The 17,063-nt window shown below is 53.8% G+C and overlaps 1 protein-coding gene across 1 annotated transcript in view; it reads left to right on the top strand.

Moving 5' to 3' along the window:
• Window positions 1-242: 242 nt before the first annotated feature.
• APBB1 (amyloid beta precursor protein binding family B member 1) overlaps window positions 243-17,063 on the top strand; it is a 45,645-nt gene continuing 28,824 nt past the window's right edge. The window contains exons 1-4 of the mRNA XM_075337713.1: window positions 243-364; window positions 8,142-8,186; window positions 12,279-12,931; window positions 14,967-15,163. Coding sequence (XP_075193828.1) covers window positions 12,289-12,931; window positions 14,967-15,163 — 840 coding nt within the window. The 5' untranslated portion in view covers window positions 243-364; window positions 8,142-8,186; window positions 12,279-12,288. The remainder of the gene's footprint in view (window positions 365-8,141; window positions 8,187-12,278; window positions 12,932-14,966; window positions 15,164-17,063) is intronic.

Genomic DNA, 17,063 nt, shown 5'->3' with positions numbered 1-17,063 from the left:
GGCGGTCCGGAGTGGTGTGTTGTGGGCGGTCCGGAGTGTTGTGGGCGGTCCGGAGTGTTGTGGGCGGCCCGGAGTGTTGTGGGCGGTCCGGAGTGGTGTGGGCGGGCGGTGCACTGTTAGGGCTGATGGTTGTTTCTATGACGCCGGCTGTATTGTACACGCCCAGGACTGAATATGAAGACACGTGACTGACGTGTATGACGCAGGCGCCCGGAGGGGACACTACAGCCGCGCTCTGACCTTCCCAACATGGCGGCATATGACCGAGAACCGGAAATGCGTCAACAGCTGCCGGAAGTGCGGCGGAGAACATCAGGGCGGCGACCGTACAGATAACGGGACCGGGAGAAGCGGAAGTGCCGAGGTGAGAGAGCGACCCCGGGATTGTACTGGCTCCATATACTGGGCGGAGGGCAATATACACTGCTATATACTGTCCTGTGCGTATACACCCCTCACCTGCGCTTAGTATATACACCACTCACCCGTGCCATGTGTATACACCCCTCACCTGCGCTTAGTATATACACCCCTCACCTGCGCTTAGTATATACCCCCCTCACCTGCGCTTAGTATATACACCACTCACCCGTGCCATGTGTATACACCCCTCACCTGCGCTTAGTATATACACCCCTCACCTGCGCTTAGTATATACACCCCTCACCTGCGCTTAGTATATACACCCCTCACCTGCGCTTAGTATATACACCCCTCACCTGCGCTTAGTATATACACCCCCCACCTGTGCTTAGTGTATACACCCCTCACCTGCGCTTAGTATATACACCCCCCACCTGTGCTTAGTATATACACCCCTCACCTGCGCTTAGTATATACACCCCTCACCTGCGCTTAGTGTATACACCCCTCACCTGCGCTTAGTATATACACCCCCCACCTGTGCTTAGTATATACACCCCTCACCTGCGCTTAGTATATACACCCCCCACCTGCGCTTAGTATATACACCCCTCACCTGCGCTTAGTGTATACACCCCTCACCTGCGCTTAGTATATACACCCCTCACCTGCGCTTAGTGTATACACCCCTCACCTGCGCTTAGTGTATACACCCCTCACCTGCGCTTAGTGTATACACCCCTCACCTGCGCTTAGTGTATACACCCCTCACCTGCGCTTAGTGTATACACCCCTCACCTGCGCTTAGTATATACACCCCTCACCTGCGCTTAGTGTATACACCCCTCACCTGCGCTTAGTGTATACACCCCTCACCTGCGCTTAGTGTATACACCCCTCACCTGCGCTTAGTGTATACACCCCTCACCTGCGCTTAGTATATACACCCCTCACCTGCGCTTAGTGTATACACCCCTCACCTGCGCTTAGTGTATACACCCCTCACCTGCGCTTAGTGTATACACCCCTCACCTGCGCTTAGTGTATACACCCCTCACCTGCGCTTAGTATATACACCCCCCACCTGCGCTTAGTATATACACCCCTCACCTGCGCTTAGTATATACACCCCTCACCTGCGCTTAGTATATACACCCCTCACCTGCGCTTAGTATATACACCCCTCACCTGCGCTTAGTATATACACCCCTCACCTGCGCTTAGTATATACACCCCTCACCTGCGCTTAGTATATACACCCCTCACCTGCGCTTAGTATATACCCCCCTCACCTGCGCTTAGTATATACCCCCCTCACCTGCGCTTAGTATATACACCCCTCACCTGCGCTTAGTATATACACCCCTCACCTGCGCTTAGTATATACACCCCTCACCTGCGCTTAGTATATACACCCCTCACCTGCGCTTAGTATATACACCCCTCACCTGCGCTTAGTATATACCCCCCTCACCTGCGCTTAGTATATACACCCCTCACCTGCGCTTAGTATATACACCCCTCACCTGCGCTTAGTATATACACTCCTCACCTGCGCTTAGTATATACCCCCCTCACCTGCGCTTAGTATATACACCCCTCACCTGCGCTTAGTATATACACCCCTCACCTGCGCTTAGTATATACACCCCTCACCTGCGCTTAGTATATACACCCCTCACCTGCGCTTAGTGTATACACCCCTCACCTGCGCTTAGTGTATACACCCCTCACCTGCGCTTAGTATATACACCCCTCACCTGCGCTTAGTATATACACCCCTCACCTGCGCTTAGTGTATACACCCCTCACCTGCGCTTAGTGTATACACCCCTCACCTGCGCTTAGTATATACACCCCTCACCTGCGCTTAGTATATACACCCCTCACCTGCGCTTAGTATATACACCCCTCACCTGCGCTTAGTATATACACCCCTCACCTGCGCTTAGTGTATACACCCCTCACCTGCGCTTAGTGTATACACCCCTCACCTGCGCTTAGTGTATACACCCCTCACCTGCGCTTAGTGTATACACCCCTCACCTGCGCTTAGTATATACACCCCTCACCTGCGCTTAGTATATACACCCCTCACCTGCGCTTAGTATATACACCCCTCACCTGCGCTTAGTATATACACCCCTCACCTGCGCTTAGTGTATACACCCCTCACCTGCGCTTAGTGTATACACCCCTCACCTGCGCTTAGTATATACACCCCCTCACCTGTGCTTAGTATATACACCCCTCACCTGTGCTTAGTATATACACCCCTCACCTGTGCTTAGTGTATACACCCCTCACCTGCGCTTAGTATATACACCCCTCACCTGCGCTTAGTATATACACCACTCACCTGTGCTTAGTGTATACACCCCTCACCTGCGCTTAGTATATACACCCCTCACCTGTGCTTAGTATATACACCACTCACCTGTGCTTAGTATATACACCACTCACCTGTGCTTAGTGTATACACCCCTCACCTGCGCTTAGTATATACACCACTCACCTGTGCTTAGTATATACCCCCCTCACCTGCGCTTAGTATATACACCCCTCACCTGCGCTTAGTATATACACCCCTCACCTGCGCTTAGTATATACACCCCTCACCTGCGCTTAGTATATACACCCCTCACCTGTGCTTAGTATATACACCCCTCACCCGTGCTTAGTATATACACCACTCACCCGTGCTTAGTATATACACCCCTCACCTGTGCTTAGTATATACACCCCTCACCTGTGCTTAGTATATACACCCCTCACCTGCGCTTAGTATATACACCCCTCACCTGCGCTTAGTATATACACCCCTCACCTGCGCTTAGTATATACCCCCCTCACCTGCGCTTAGTATATACCCCCCTCACCTGCGCTTAGTATATACCCCCCTCACCTGCGCTTAGTATATACCCCCCTCACCTGCGCTTAGTATATACACCACTCACCTGCGCTTAGTATATACACCCCTCACCTGCGCTTAGTATATACACCCCTCACCTGCGCTTAGTATATACACCCCTCACCTGCGCTTAGTATATACACCCCTCACCTGCGCTTAGTATATACACCACTCACCCGTGCCATGTGTATACACCACTCACCTGCGCTTAGTATATACACCCCTCACCTGCGCTTAGTATATACACCCCTCACCTGTGCTTAGTATATACACCCCTCACCTGTGCTTAGTATATACACCCCTCACCTGTGCTTAGTATATACACCCCTCACCTGCGCTTAGTATATACACCCCTCACCTGCGCTTAGTATATACACCCCTCACCCGTGCCATGTGTATACACCCCTCACCCGTGCCATGTGTATACACCCCTCACCCGTGCCATGTGTATACACCCCTCACCTGCGCTTAGTATATACACCCCTCACCTGCGCTTAGTATATACACCCCTCACCTGCCCTTAGTATATACACCCCTCACCTGCGCTTAGTATATACACCACTCACCTGTGCTTAGTATATACACCCCTCACCTGCGCTTAGTATATACACCACTCACCCGTGCCATGTGTATACACCCCTCACCTGCGCTTAGTATATACACCACTCACCCGTGCCATGTGTATACACCCCTCACCTGCGCTTAGTATATACACCACTCACCTGCGCTTAGTATATACACCCCGCACCTGCGCTTAGTATATACACCCCGCACCTGCGCTTAGTATATACACCCCTCACCCGTGCTTAGTATATACACCCCTCACCCGTGCTTAGTATATACACCCCTCACCCGTGCTTAGTATATACACCCCTCACCCGTGCTTAGTATATACACCCCTCACCCGTGCTTAGTTTATACACCCCTCACCCGTGCTTAGTATATACACCCCTCACCCGTGCTTAGTATATACACCCCTCACCCGTGCTTAGTATATACACCCCTCACCCGTGCTTAGTATATACACCCCTCACCCGTGCTTAGTATATACACCCCTCACCCGTGCTTAGTATATACACCCCTCACCCGTGCTTAGTATATACACCCCTCACCCGTGCTTAGTATATACACCCCTCACCCGTGCTTAGTATATACACCCCTCACCCGTGCTTAGTATATACACCCCTCACCCGTGCTTAGTATATACACCCCTCACCCGTGCTTAGTATATACACCCCTCACCCGTGCTTAGTATATACACCACTCACCTGCGCTTAGTATATACACCCCTCACCCGTGCTTAGTATATACACCCCTCACCCGTGCTTAGTATATACACCCCTCACCCGTGCTTAGTATATACACCCCCTCACCCGTGCTTAGTATATACACCCCTCACCCGTGCTTAGTATATACACCCCCTCACCCGTGCTTAGTATATACACCCCCTCACCCGTGCTTAGTATATACACCCCCTCACCCGTGCTTAGTATATACACCCCCTCACCCGTGCTTAGTATATACACCCCCTCACCCGTGCTTAGTATATACACCCCCTCACCCGTGCTTAGTATATACACCCCCTCACCCGTGCTTAGTATATACACCCCCTCACCCGTGCTTAGTATATACACCCCCTCACCCGTGCTTAGTATATACACCCCCTCACCCGTGCTTAGTATATACACCCCCTCACCCGTGCTTAGTATATACACCCCCTCACCCGTGCTTAGTATATACACCCCCTCACCCGTGCTTAGTATATACACCCCCTCACCCGTGCTTAGTATATACACCCCCTCACCCGTGCTTAGTATATACACCCCCTCACCCGTGCTTAGTATATACACCCCCTCACCCGTGCTTAGTATATACACCCCCTCACCCGTGCTTAGTATATACACCCCCTCACCCGTGCTTAGTATATACACCCCCTCACCCGTGCTTAGTATATACACCCCCTCACCCGTGCTTAGTATATACACCCCCTCACCCGTGCTTAGTATATACACCCCCTCACCCGTGCTTAGTATATACACCCCCTCACCTGTGCTTAGTATATACACCCCCTCACCCGTGCTTAGTATATACACCCCCTCACCCGTGCTTAGTATATACACCCCCTCACCCGTGCTTAGTATATACACCCCCTCACCCGTGCTTAGTATATACACCCCCTCACCCGTGCTTAGTATATACACCCCCTCACCCGTGCTTAGTATATACACCCCCTCACCCGTGCTTAGTATATACACCCCCTCACCCGTGCTTAGTATATACACCCCCTCACCTGTGCTTAGTATATACACCCCCTCACCTGTGCTTAGTATATACACCCCCTCACCTGTGCTTAGTATATACACCCCCTCACCTGTGCTTAGTATATACACCCCCTCACCTGTGCTTAGTATATACACCCCCTCACCTGTGCTTAGTATATACACCCCCTCACCTGTGCTTAGTATATACACCCCCTCACCTGTGCTTAGTATATACACCCCCTCACCTGTGCTTGGTATATATACCCCTCACCTGCGCTTAGCGTGTATACACGCCTCACCTGCGCTTAGCGTGTATACACGCCTCACCTGCGCTTAGCGTGTATACACGCCTCACCTGCGCTTAGCGTGTATACACGCCTCACCTGCGCTTAGCGTGTATACACGCCTCACCTGCGCTTAGCGTGTATACACGCCTCACCTGCGCTTAGCGTGTATACACGCCTCACCTGCGCTTAGCGTGTATACACGCCTCACCTGCGCTTAGCGTGTATACACGCCTCACCTGCGCTTAGCGTGTATACACGCCTCACCTGCGCTTAGCGTGTATACACGCCTCACCTGCGCTTAGCGTGTATACACGCCTCACCTGCGCTTAGCGTGTATACACGCCTCACCTGCGCTTAGCGTGTATACACGCCTCACCTGCGCTTAGCGTGTATACACGCCTCACCTGCGCTTAGCGTGTATACACGCCTCACCTGCGCTTAGCGTGTATACACGCCTCACCTGCGCTTAGCGTGTATACACGCCTCACCTGCGCTTAGCGTGTATACACGCCTCACCTGCCATCAGTACAGTGCCTTGTGAAAGTATTAAGCCCCCTTGAATTTTTCGCCCTTTTCCCACATTTCAGGCATCAAACATAAAGATAAAATGTTAATGTTCTGGTGAAGAATCAACAACAAGTGACACAATTGTGAAGGTGAAGGAAATTTATTGCTTATTTTACACTTTTTTTAAAAAAAATAAATAACTGTAAATTAGGGCGTGCAATATTATTCATCCCCTGTAAGTGAATCCTTTGCAGCGCCCCCTTTTGCTGCGATTACAGCTGCAGTCTCTTGGGGTATGTGTCTATCAGTTTTGCACATGGAGAGGTGAAATTCTCGCCCATTCTTCCTTTGTAAACAGCTGGAGCAGAGTGAGGTTGGATGGAGGCGTTTGTAAACAGCAGTTTTCAGCTCTTTCCACAGATTCTCGATTGGGTTCAGGTCTGGGCTGTGACTTGGCCATTCTAACACCTGGATACGGTTATTTGTGATCCATACACCTGGATACGGTTATTTGTGATCCATTCCATTGTAGATTTTGCTTTATGTTTGGGATCATTGTCTTGTTGGAAGACAAATCTCCGTCCCAGTCTCAGGTCTTTTGCAGACTCCAACAGGTTTTCTTCAAGAATGGTCCAGTATTTGGCTCCATCCATCTTCCCATCAATTTTACCATCTTCCCTGTCCCTGCTGAAGAAAAGCAGGCCCAAACCATGATGCTGCCTCCACCATGTCTGACAGTGGGGATGGTGTGTGCAGGGTGATGAGCTGTGTTGCTTTTACACCTTCTTCCACATGTTTGGTGTCTCCAGGCGGCTTGTGGGAAACTTTAAATGACACTTTTTATGAATATCTTTGAGAAATGGCTTTCTTCTTCCCACTCTTCCATAAAGGCCAGATTTGTGCAGTGTAGACTGATTGTTGTGCTATGGACAGACTCTCCCACCTCAGCTGTAGATCTCTGCAGATCATCCAGAGGGATCATGGGCCTCTTGGCTGCGTCTCTGATCAGTCTTCTTCTTGTGTGAGATGATAGTTTGGATGGACGGCCGGGTCTTGGTAGATTTGCAGTGGTATGATTCTCCTTCCATTTCAATATGATCGCTTGCACAGAGCTCCTTGGGATGTTTAAAGTTGTGGAAATCTTTTTGTAACCAAATCCGGCTTTAAACTTCTCCACAACAGTATCCTGGACCTGCCTGTTGTGTTCCTTGGTCTTCATGATGCTCTCTGCGCTTTACACAGAACATGAGCCTATCACAGAGCAGGTGAATTTATACGGAGACTTGATTACACACAGGGGCTTATATTTATCATCATCAGTCATTTAGAGCGACATTGCATCATTCACAGATCCTCAATCAACTTCTGGAGGGAGTTTCTGCACTAACAGTAAAGGGGGTGAATAATATTGCACGCCACAATCTTCAGTTATTTATCTTTTAAAAAAGTTTACAACAAGCAATAAATATCGTTCATCTTCACAATTGTTGAAAAATTCAAGGGGGCTGAATACTTTCACAAGGCACTGTATGTACACCCCGCAGTGTGCTTAGTATGTACACCCCTGACGGTGTATGCATCGGGTCGTGCACGGCGTGTCATTATATTCCGGTACTCCTCCATCCTGTACTCCGCGGTGCCGGGCGCTCCCGTCTGGGCGGAGTTGGTTGTTCCTGGATGCCGGTCCTTCCGTCCGGGCTGATTCTGACGCTCATGTTGTGGAGACAGTCAGTAGTGGCGCCTGTGCGGTGCTGAAAGCAGAGCGCGGCCCGGCAGAGGCATACAGCTGTAATCTCCTTCCTCTCATTGCAGGTCGTGCGCTGGCGGAGAATGATCAGCTTCCTGCGGAGATCCCAGGTAAGGAGGTGCGATGGTCACTGCTGGTGGATGGCGGTACTCTACCGGGATCTCTTGTGCATCATTTATACCATCCTGTCCTCTATATCCCACCTATTACACTTCATACCCTTCAAAACAACCGCACATCCTGTCCTGAGTGGTTTTCAGGACTCCTGCATAGTGTTGTTGACTATCCTTAATATATAGTATAAAAGATGGCACACTCCGTGCTGCTATATGTGTGTCTGTGCATGATTTGGTCATGTCTATGGTGATCAGTCCTGCTGCCGCCTGAGCCGGCCGATCAGTCCTGCTGCCGCCTGAGCCGGCCGATCAGTCCTGCTGCCGCCTGAGCCGGCCGATCAGTCCTGCTGCCGCCTGAGCCGGCCGATCAGTCCTGCTGCCGCCTGAGCCGGCCGATCAGTCCTGCTGCCGCCTGAGCCGGCCGATCAGTCCTGCTGCCGCCTGAAAAGCTGTGAGGATCTTTTCCATTGCTTCTTCTGTTCTGTTGTATGGTGCTCAAGTTCCTGAATTTCCATCTTAAAACTGTCTTCTGTCCTTATTATGATGACCAGTAGCCAAAATCCTTGTCCGATAGCCACATCTGTGTCCCGACGCCGGGCCTCCCCGCGCGCTCTCTCTGTCCCGACGCCGGGCCTCCCCGCGCGCTCTCTCTGTCCCGACGCCGGGCCTCCCCGCGCGCTCTCTCTGTCCCGACGCCGGGCCTCCCCGCGCGCTCTCTCTGTCCCGACGCCGGGCCTCCCCGCGCGCTCTCTCTGTCCCGACGCCGGGCCTCCCCGCGCGCTCTCTCTGTCCCGACGCCGGGCCTCCCCGCGCGCTCTCTCTGTCCCGACGCCGGGCCTCCCCGCGCGCTCTCTCTGTCCCGACGCCGGGCCTCCCCGCGCGCTCTCTCTGTCCCGACGCCGGGCCCTCCCCGCGCGCTCTCTCTGTCCCGACGCCGGGCCTCCCCGCGCGCTCTCTCTGTCCCGACGCCGGGCCTCCCCGCGCGCTCTCTCTGTCCCGACGCCGGCGTAGAGGCTCCTCCAGGGTGGGTGGGGCGCGGAGGCTCCTCTGGGGTGGGGCACAGAAGTCCATGACATGTCCTCTTAGTCTGTGGCAGGCGCTGACCTATTGCGCTGCTATGGCCGCTGCACTCTTTTTGCCGCTGGTAGTATGGGCAGTGTCTCTTCCTCTTTCATGGAGGTGACGTTTAGGAGTAGATTAGTGTCCCTCACTGCAGAGTGTTTGGCTATGTGCGCACGTGTGCTCTCTGCGCTGCACCTAAAAGGTGCGCTTCAGAGCGCAGCTGAAAAGCTCCGTTCTGACGCGCATGGTGCCGGCGAGAACGTGCGCTCTGCCTGCAGCTCCTGCAATAGACAGAGCGGGGAATGCCAGCAAAGCACACGGAAGAAGTGACATGTCACTTCTCAGAATGCAGCGCTTCGGGCAGCAGCTGAAGCGCTGCGCTCTAAGACGCCACGTGCGCACGGCCCCTGCACAATCTGCATAGACTGTGCAGGGGACGCAGGACGCATGAAGTTACGCTGCGCTACATATCGCAGCGTAACTGCATGTAATACGCACACGTGCGCACATAGCCTTAGGGGCTCCTCGGCATGAGTTGGGCCTCATCTTCCGGCCTCCTGGGGGCACTGCTGGCACAGTCTGCTCTCTCGCGGCTTCTAGTTCTGTCGGTGCCCCCTAGATTCGATGAGTAGATGGTGGGTGAATTAAGAATAACGTCTGGAACACCATTCTGAGTCTGAACTGGGTGTAAAACCCCTAAAACCGTCACTCTATAGAGAGGGGCTGCACCAGCGACAGGGGTACATGTGAAGGCGACACTGCTGAGTGATACTGAACAATAGCTGCACGTGAGGATGACCATGGAGTCTGCAGAACTGCACGGAACGTACCAATAAAGAGAAATGCTGATATTAATAGTTTTATACATTCCTCCTTCTTCTTACGTTCCGGCCCGTTCTGCAGACTCCATTGTCAGGTTCATTCTCATGTGTCGCTACTGTTCAGTATCACACAGCAGTTTCGGCTTTCCATGTCCCCCTGTCGCTGGTGCAGCCCCTCTCTGTATACACCGTGGGTCTGTCTATTCCGGCTCAGGATCCGGCACTCTTTGGCGTTTGCTAGCTCCTCTACAAAGGCGCCAGTTTTTTGCTTCTGTAGACTCTGCTACATCCTCAGCTGCTCAACTTTGTTCTTCCAGATTTCACCTTTTTGTCTCGCCTCTCGCTTGCCTTCGCCTCCCCTCCCCTGCGGTCTGCTTGCCTTCGCCTCCCCTCCCCTGCGGTCTGCTTGCCTTCGCCTCCCCTCCCCTGCGGTCTGCTTGCCTTCGCCTCCCCTCCCCTGCGGTCTGCTTGCCTTCGCCTCCCCTCCCCTGCGGTCTGCTTGCCTTCGCCTCCCCTCCCCTGCGGTCTGCTTGCCTTCGCCTCCCCTCCCCTGCGGTCTGCTTGCCTTCGCCTCCCCTCCCCTGCGGTCTGCTTGCCTTCGCCTCCCCTCCCCTGCGGTCTGCTTGCCTTCGCCTCCCCTCCCCTGCGGTCTGCTTGCCTTCGCCTCCCCTCCCCTGCGGTCTGCTTGCCTTCGCCTCCCCTCCCCTGCGGTCTGCTTGCCTTCGCCTCCCCTCCCCTGCGGTCTGCTTGCCTTCGCCTCCCCTCCCCTGCGGTCTGCTTGCCTTCGCCTCCCCTCCCCTGCGGTCTGCTTGCCTTCGCCTCCCCTCCCCTGCGGTCTGCTTGCCTTCGCCTCCCCTCCCCTGCGGTCTGCTTGCCTTCGCCTCCCCCTCCCCTGCGGTCTGCTTGCCTTCGCCTCCCCTCCCCTGCGGTCTGCTTGCCTTCGCCTCCCCTCCCCTGCGGTCTGCTTGCCTTCGCCTCCCCTCCCCTGCGGTCTGCTTGCCTTCGCCTCCCCTCCCCTGCGGTCTGCTTGCCTTCGCCTCCCCTCCCCTGCGGTCTGCTTGCCTTCGCCTCCCCTCCCCTGCGGTCTGCTTGCCTTCGCCTCCCCCTCCCCTGCGGTCTGCTTGCCTTCGCCTCCCCTCCCCTGCGGTCTGCTTGCCTTCGCCTCTCCTCCGGTCTCCTTGCCTTCGCCTCCCCTCCCCTGCGGTCTGCTTGCCTTCGCCTCTCCTCCGGTCTGCTTGCCTTCGCCTCCCCTCCCCTGCGGTCTGCTTGCCTTCGCCTCCCCTCCCCTGCGGTCTGCTTGCCTTCGCCTCCCCTCCCCTGCGGTCTGCTTGCCTTCGCCTCCCCTCCCCTGCGGTCTGCTTGCCTTCGCCTCTCCCCCGGTCTCCTTGCCTTCGCCTCCCCTCCCCTGCGGTCTGCTTGCCTTCGCCTCCCCTCCCCTGCGGTCTGCTTGCCTTCGCCTCCCCTCCCCTGCGGTCTGCTTGCCTTCGCCTCCCCTCCCCTGCGGTCTGCTTGCCTTCGCCTCCCCTCCCCTGCGGTCTGCTTGCCTTCGCCTCCCCTCCCCTGCGGTCTGCTTGCCTTCGCCTCCCCTCCCCTGCGGTCTGCTTGCCTTCGCCTCCCCTCCCTGCGGTCTGCTTGCCTTCGCCTCCCCTCCCCTGCGGTCTGCTTGCCTTCGCCTCCCCTCCCCTGCGGTCTGCTTGCCTTCGCCTCCCCTCCCCTGCGGTCTGCTTGCCTTCGCCTCCCCTCCCCTGCGGTCTGCTTGCCTTCGCCTCCCCTCCCCTGCGGTCTGCTTGCCTTCGCCTCCCCTCCCCTGCGGTCTGCTTGCCTTCGCCTCCCCTCCCCTGCGGTCTGCTTGCCTTCGCCTCCCCTCCCCTGCGGTCTGCTTGCCTTCGCCTCCCCTCCCCTGCGGTCTGCTTGCCTTCGCCTCCCCTCCCCTGCGGTCTGCTCGCCTTCGCCTCCCCTCCCCTGCGGTCTGCTCGCCTTCGCCTCCCCTCCCCTGCGGTCTGCTCGCCTTCGCCTCCCCTCCCCTGCGGTCTGCTCGCCTTCGCCTCCCCTCCCCTGCGGTCTGCTCGGCTTCGCCTCCCCTCCCCTGCGGTCTGCTCGGCTTCGCCTCCCCTCCCCTGCGGTCTGCTTGGCTTCGCCTCCCCTCCCCTGCGGTCTGCTTGCCTTTGCCCCTCCAATCTTCTTACACACTGATTTCTCTCAGTTCCCCAGTTATGATGTCCAGCCCGCTGACTGAGAAGAGCCCGGTGTCCGCCCTCACCCTCAGCCTCCTCACCTCCCACAACGACCTCCTGTCTTCCAAGAGCAGGCAGATCTACGCTCACACTGACCTGCAGAGCGCAATGGGCTTAGTCAGTGCAGAGCTGGGCTCTGGGGCCCCCTCGGACCGCACCAACCCAAAATGGTTAAAAGAAGGGCAGAACCAACTGCGTAAGGCAGCAGAGCATGAGAAGGAAGATCAGAATTGCAACCCAGACCCGGAGCACATCAACAAAGACTGGACAAACTGCAACCAAGAGAAAGAGGAGAAGCGCGCTCACCTGGAGGAGCTGCACGTCTCCGCGCTCAACTGCGTCAACCGCAGCAGTATGAACCAGTCCCCTCCGCTGCTCATCCAGGACGGGGAGGATGAGGAGGATGATCTGACCCCTGCCCAAAGCGAGGTCACTGACCCCATCACTACTGAGACCTCGGAGCTCAGCTCTGAGGTTGTGCCGGACAGTGGGAAGGGCAGGGAGAACGGGCGCAGTGCCAGCCTACTCTTCGGTATGAGGAATACTGGTGGAAGTGATGAGGACTCCAGCTGGGCAACTCTCTCCCAAGGAAGCCCATCCTACGGCTCTCCTGACGACTCAGGTATGATGAGCGGCCAGCCAAGGTGTTGTGCGTGTGTGGCCCAAAGCTGGCCAGATCACTCAGTTTGCCACACACAACCTTGGTTGGGTGAATGCATAGTCTATTGTACAGACTGGTGTTTGCAAATCATTTCCCTAAACTCAAGACTGCAGCGTAGTGTAACTTATATTGGGGTGATATCCTCAGAAATAAAACCTGATATGGTTAGTGGTCTGGTACTGTGTCTACTGTGGGTTCTGGAGGCGAAACGGACCCTTAAGGACTACACTGTTAGACACCCCAACATGTTTCGCCTTGTGGCATCCTCAGGGGGTTGAGGCCAGACTTCTTCCTTTGATGGCGTTGTATGGCAGAACATGTTGGGTAGTTGTGAGTCTGCTTCTTGAAGCTGTGTGACACAATGGTGTGAAGGTCCTGGTGGACAGTCCATTAGTCCAAGCATTTATAGGAACTCCTGATTTATCAGCCCATCGAAACAGGCTGCAAACAATGGACCAATGAGCAAAATGCTTTTTCATTGGGTGCAATTATTTTTAAGTATGGAAATGATAGTTCTCGGCAGCACGGTGTTCTATGTAAGGCTACTTTCACACATCAGTTTTTGGCATCAAGCACAATGCGGCGTGTGCCTGATGCAACGGATCCGGCGAAGAATATGCAAAAACTGATGTGCCTGATCCTTTTTTTTTTGACGGTTCCAATATACCTTATCCATCAAAAAACGGATCCTGCGCGTCCGTTTTTGCATCCTTTTCGTCCTTTTTTTTTTTTTTTTGCTGGATCCGTTTTTTTCAATACATTGGAGCATGCTCAGTTTACAAAAACGGATCCGGCGGCCGCATCCGTTTTTTTACCGCATTGCGCCGTGTCCGGCGTCCATAGGCTTCCATTGTAAAACACGCCGTATCGCGCCAGATCCGGCACGATGCGGTTTTTTTTTTGCCAGACAAAAAAAGTTACAAGATACGTTCCCTCCGGCCGCCACTTTAGGCAATTATGACGGATCCGGTAAAAGCCGAATGCAACGCAAGGCCATCACGCACAATCCGGCGCTAATACAAATCAATGGGGATAAAACGGATCTGGTGCCGGATCCGTTTTACCCGTTTTTTTTCGGATTGTGCCTGATGGAAAAAAAACTGATGTGTGAAATTAGCCTAAGAAGGAAACGAGCTGCTGAGGAACCGGTATTTCTGCAGATTGACCAATTGTAGTTCCTCTGTCTAAACAGGGCAGTGAAGGACAGCTGGTGGGCCTGCCTGTGGCCGCGTGGTGGGCCTTCCTGTGGCCGCGTGGTGGGCCTGCCTGTGGCCGATTGTAGGGTTGTGGGCCTTCCTGTGGCCGCGTGGTGGGCCTGCCCGTGGCTGCGTGGTGGGCCTGCCTGTGGCCGATTGTAGGGTTGTGGGCCTGCCCGTGGCCGCGTGGTGGGCCTTCCTGTGGCCGCGTGGTGGGCCTGCCTGTGGCCGATTGTAGGGTTGTGGGCCTTTCTGTGGCCGCGTGGTGGGCCTTCCTGTGGCTGATGATGAAATGTAGCGTGGCACGTGTGGTAATATAATAGCGGTGCTTCCGTTCCAGACCCGTAATGTAGAAATCAAGTAATCCCAGCACGGCCAGTTGTGTGAAAAATCACTTATTTTGCAATGCGGTGATTCCAGTTATGGGTGAAAACTTTGTGGTCTGCGGCTGATGATGGGCCGTGTTTTGGCAGACGCCATTTCTGTGTTGATGCCTGCAGTCGCCATAGAAGGTGGATTACAGTTCAGCTATAGATGGCTGTTGGACATATAGGTATCGTCAGTGAGGGAGACAGCCACGGCGTGAAGACGGCCTCGGCGGGGAGGTGGCTCAGGGAAGCGGCTCTGTGAGGGGGGTGGCCGCGGCGTGGTGGCGGCTCGGTGAGGGGGGAGGCTGCGGCATGGAGGCGGCACGGTGAGGGGCACAGCCGCGGCGTGGAGGCGGCTCAGTGAGGGGGGTGGCCGCTGCGTGGTGGCGGCTCGGTGAGAATCTTTGTGACATGCAGGCTTGTTTTTTATAGATTGCTTCTGGCCACGTAATTCTCTGGATACGGACTCAGATCTGCCCTCAGGATGGATGCGGGTGCAGGACACCTCAGGAACCTACTACTGGCATGTACCCACTGGTACCACTCAATGGGAGCCACCCTCAGACCTGGGAAATGGGGAGCCAAAGATGTACTCCCCCACCGAGCAGACCCCCACGGAGGAGGAGGAGGTAATGCGCCGTGTGCATGTGTGATATAGATCAAAAAAATTGGTCTGCACTCAGATAAGTGTGTGGTGGTGAAAATGGGTCCAATCCAAGATAGTAAATAAAGTCACGTCACTCAGATTGTGATGCAAAAAACTAATTACATTTATTGAGGCGACTGGTAAGTCATTCCATGTTTCGACCCCGCCTGGGTCTTAGTCAAGAGTTGCTTAAAGATGGGTGCCTGGATATGGAAATTTGAGTGGATTAATAGAGTTGTTAGAGAATACCTTGAGGCTAAAGGTCCTGGGTTTAGCCAACGCAGCAGCGCTGTGCCTGGTGATGTGTGTGATATATGCAGCTGTGCTCAAACGTTTACACACTCCGGCAGATTTTTTGCTTTCTTGGCCATTTTCCAGAGAATATGAATGATAACACACAATCTTTTTTCCACTCATTGTTAGTGGTCGGGTGAAGCCATTTATTGTCACTACTGTGTTTTCTCTTTTTAAATCATAATGACAACCATAAACATCCAAATAACCTTGATGAAAAGTTCCCATCCCCCAGTTCTTAATATTGTGTATTACCCAATCTAACATCAATGACAGCTTGAAGTCTTTTGTGGTGTTTGTGGATGAGGCTCTTTATTTTCTCAGATGGTAAAGCTGCCCATTCTTCTTGGTCAGATGGTAAAGCTGCCCATTCTTCTTGGTCAGATGGTGAAGCTGCCCATTCTTCTTGGTCAGATGGTGAAGCTGCCCATTCTTCTTGGTCAGATGGTGAAGCTGCCCATTCTTCTTGGTCAGATGGTGAAGCTGCCCATTCTTCTTGGCCTCCAGCTCCTGTAAATTCCTGGGCTTTCTTGCATGAACTGTGCTCTTGAGTTCTCCCCAGAGTGGCTCAATGATATTGAGGTCAGGAGACTGAGGTGGCCACTCCAGAACCTTCACTTTGTTCTGCTTTGGCCAATGACAGGTCGACTTGGCCTTGTGTTTCGGATCGTTGTCATGTTGGAACGTCCAGGTACGCAACTTCTGCGCTGATGAGTGCAAATTTGCATCCAGTATTTGCTGATAACGTGCTGCATTCATCTTTCCTTCTGACCAAGTTTCCTGTGCCTTTGTAGCTCACACATCCCCACATCATCAGCGATCCACCTCCGGTTTTTACTGTAGGAATGGTGTTCCTTTCATCATTGGCCTTGTTGATGCCTCTCCAAATATAATGTAGAGTATCTAGGCTGTATCCAGGCTGGGGGTGCGCAGTATATACATATATACAACGCTCAGCATAAATTAGTACATCCAGCATATTTGTCAGAGAACCTTTCAGTTTTCTTTCCGAGTCCACACTGTCTCTGGAATACCAGACTACACAATCCTCCCACACTTCGGACGTCGATTGAAATCAAAAGTTATTTTACAACCAAAAAGTAATTTTCCAAACAAATTAATTTAAGACCATCCATATTGCAAAAATAAGTACACCCCAATGAAAGTCTTTAAAAGCGAAGCTAAAGTGTGCTATAGGGAAGGCCCTTTCCCGTAACACAAAGTCGCACCGATAGTAAAAAGAGCGGAGCGGGGTCTTCACATATTCTCAACACATTCCAGTGCACATTGCCCGGCAAATAAAGACCTGTAAACCTAGAAATGAAGGGTCTGGGCCGAGATGACGGGATCGGCACAGAGAGAACAGCCAGTGACACGTCAGCAGTCTCAAGCTACCGGTACATTGGTCCCCGGCAATTCAGCTCTGCTACATGCCCGCTGACGGCAGACACAGCCGCGCGATCAGAATGAACTCAGATGAACTTCACCTGACTTCATTGTCATCCCGCGGCTCTGCCTGTGTGCCACGGCCTAATTTGCGATCACCGGTGAAGGACTCACCGGTGACCACAAATCCCCCTGAGTGACTG

Source organism: Anomaloglossus baeobatrachus, chromosome 2 (genome assembly GCF_048569485.1).
Source record: "Anomaloglossus baeobatrachus isolate aAnoBae1 chromosome 2, aAnoBae1.hap1, whole genome shotgun sequence".
Taxonomy (NCBI): Eukaryota; Metazoa; Chordata; class Amphibia; order Anura; family Aromobatidae; genus Anomaloglossus; species Anomaloglossus baeobatrachus.
The sequence above is the reverse complement of the archived record's forward strand: the minus strand, read 5'-3'. Positions and strand labels throughout refer to the sequence as shown.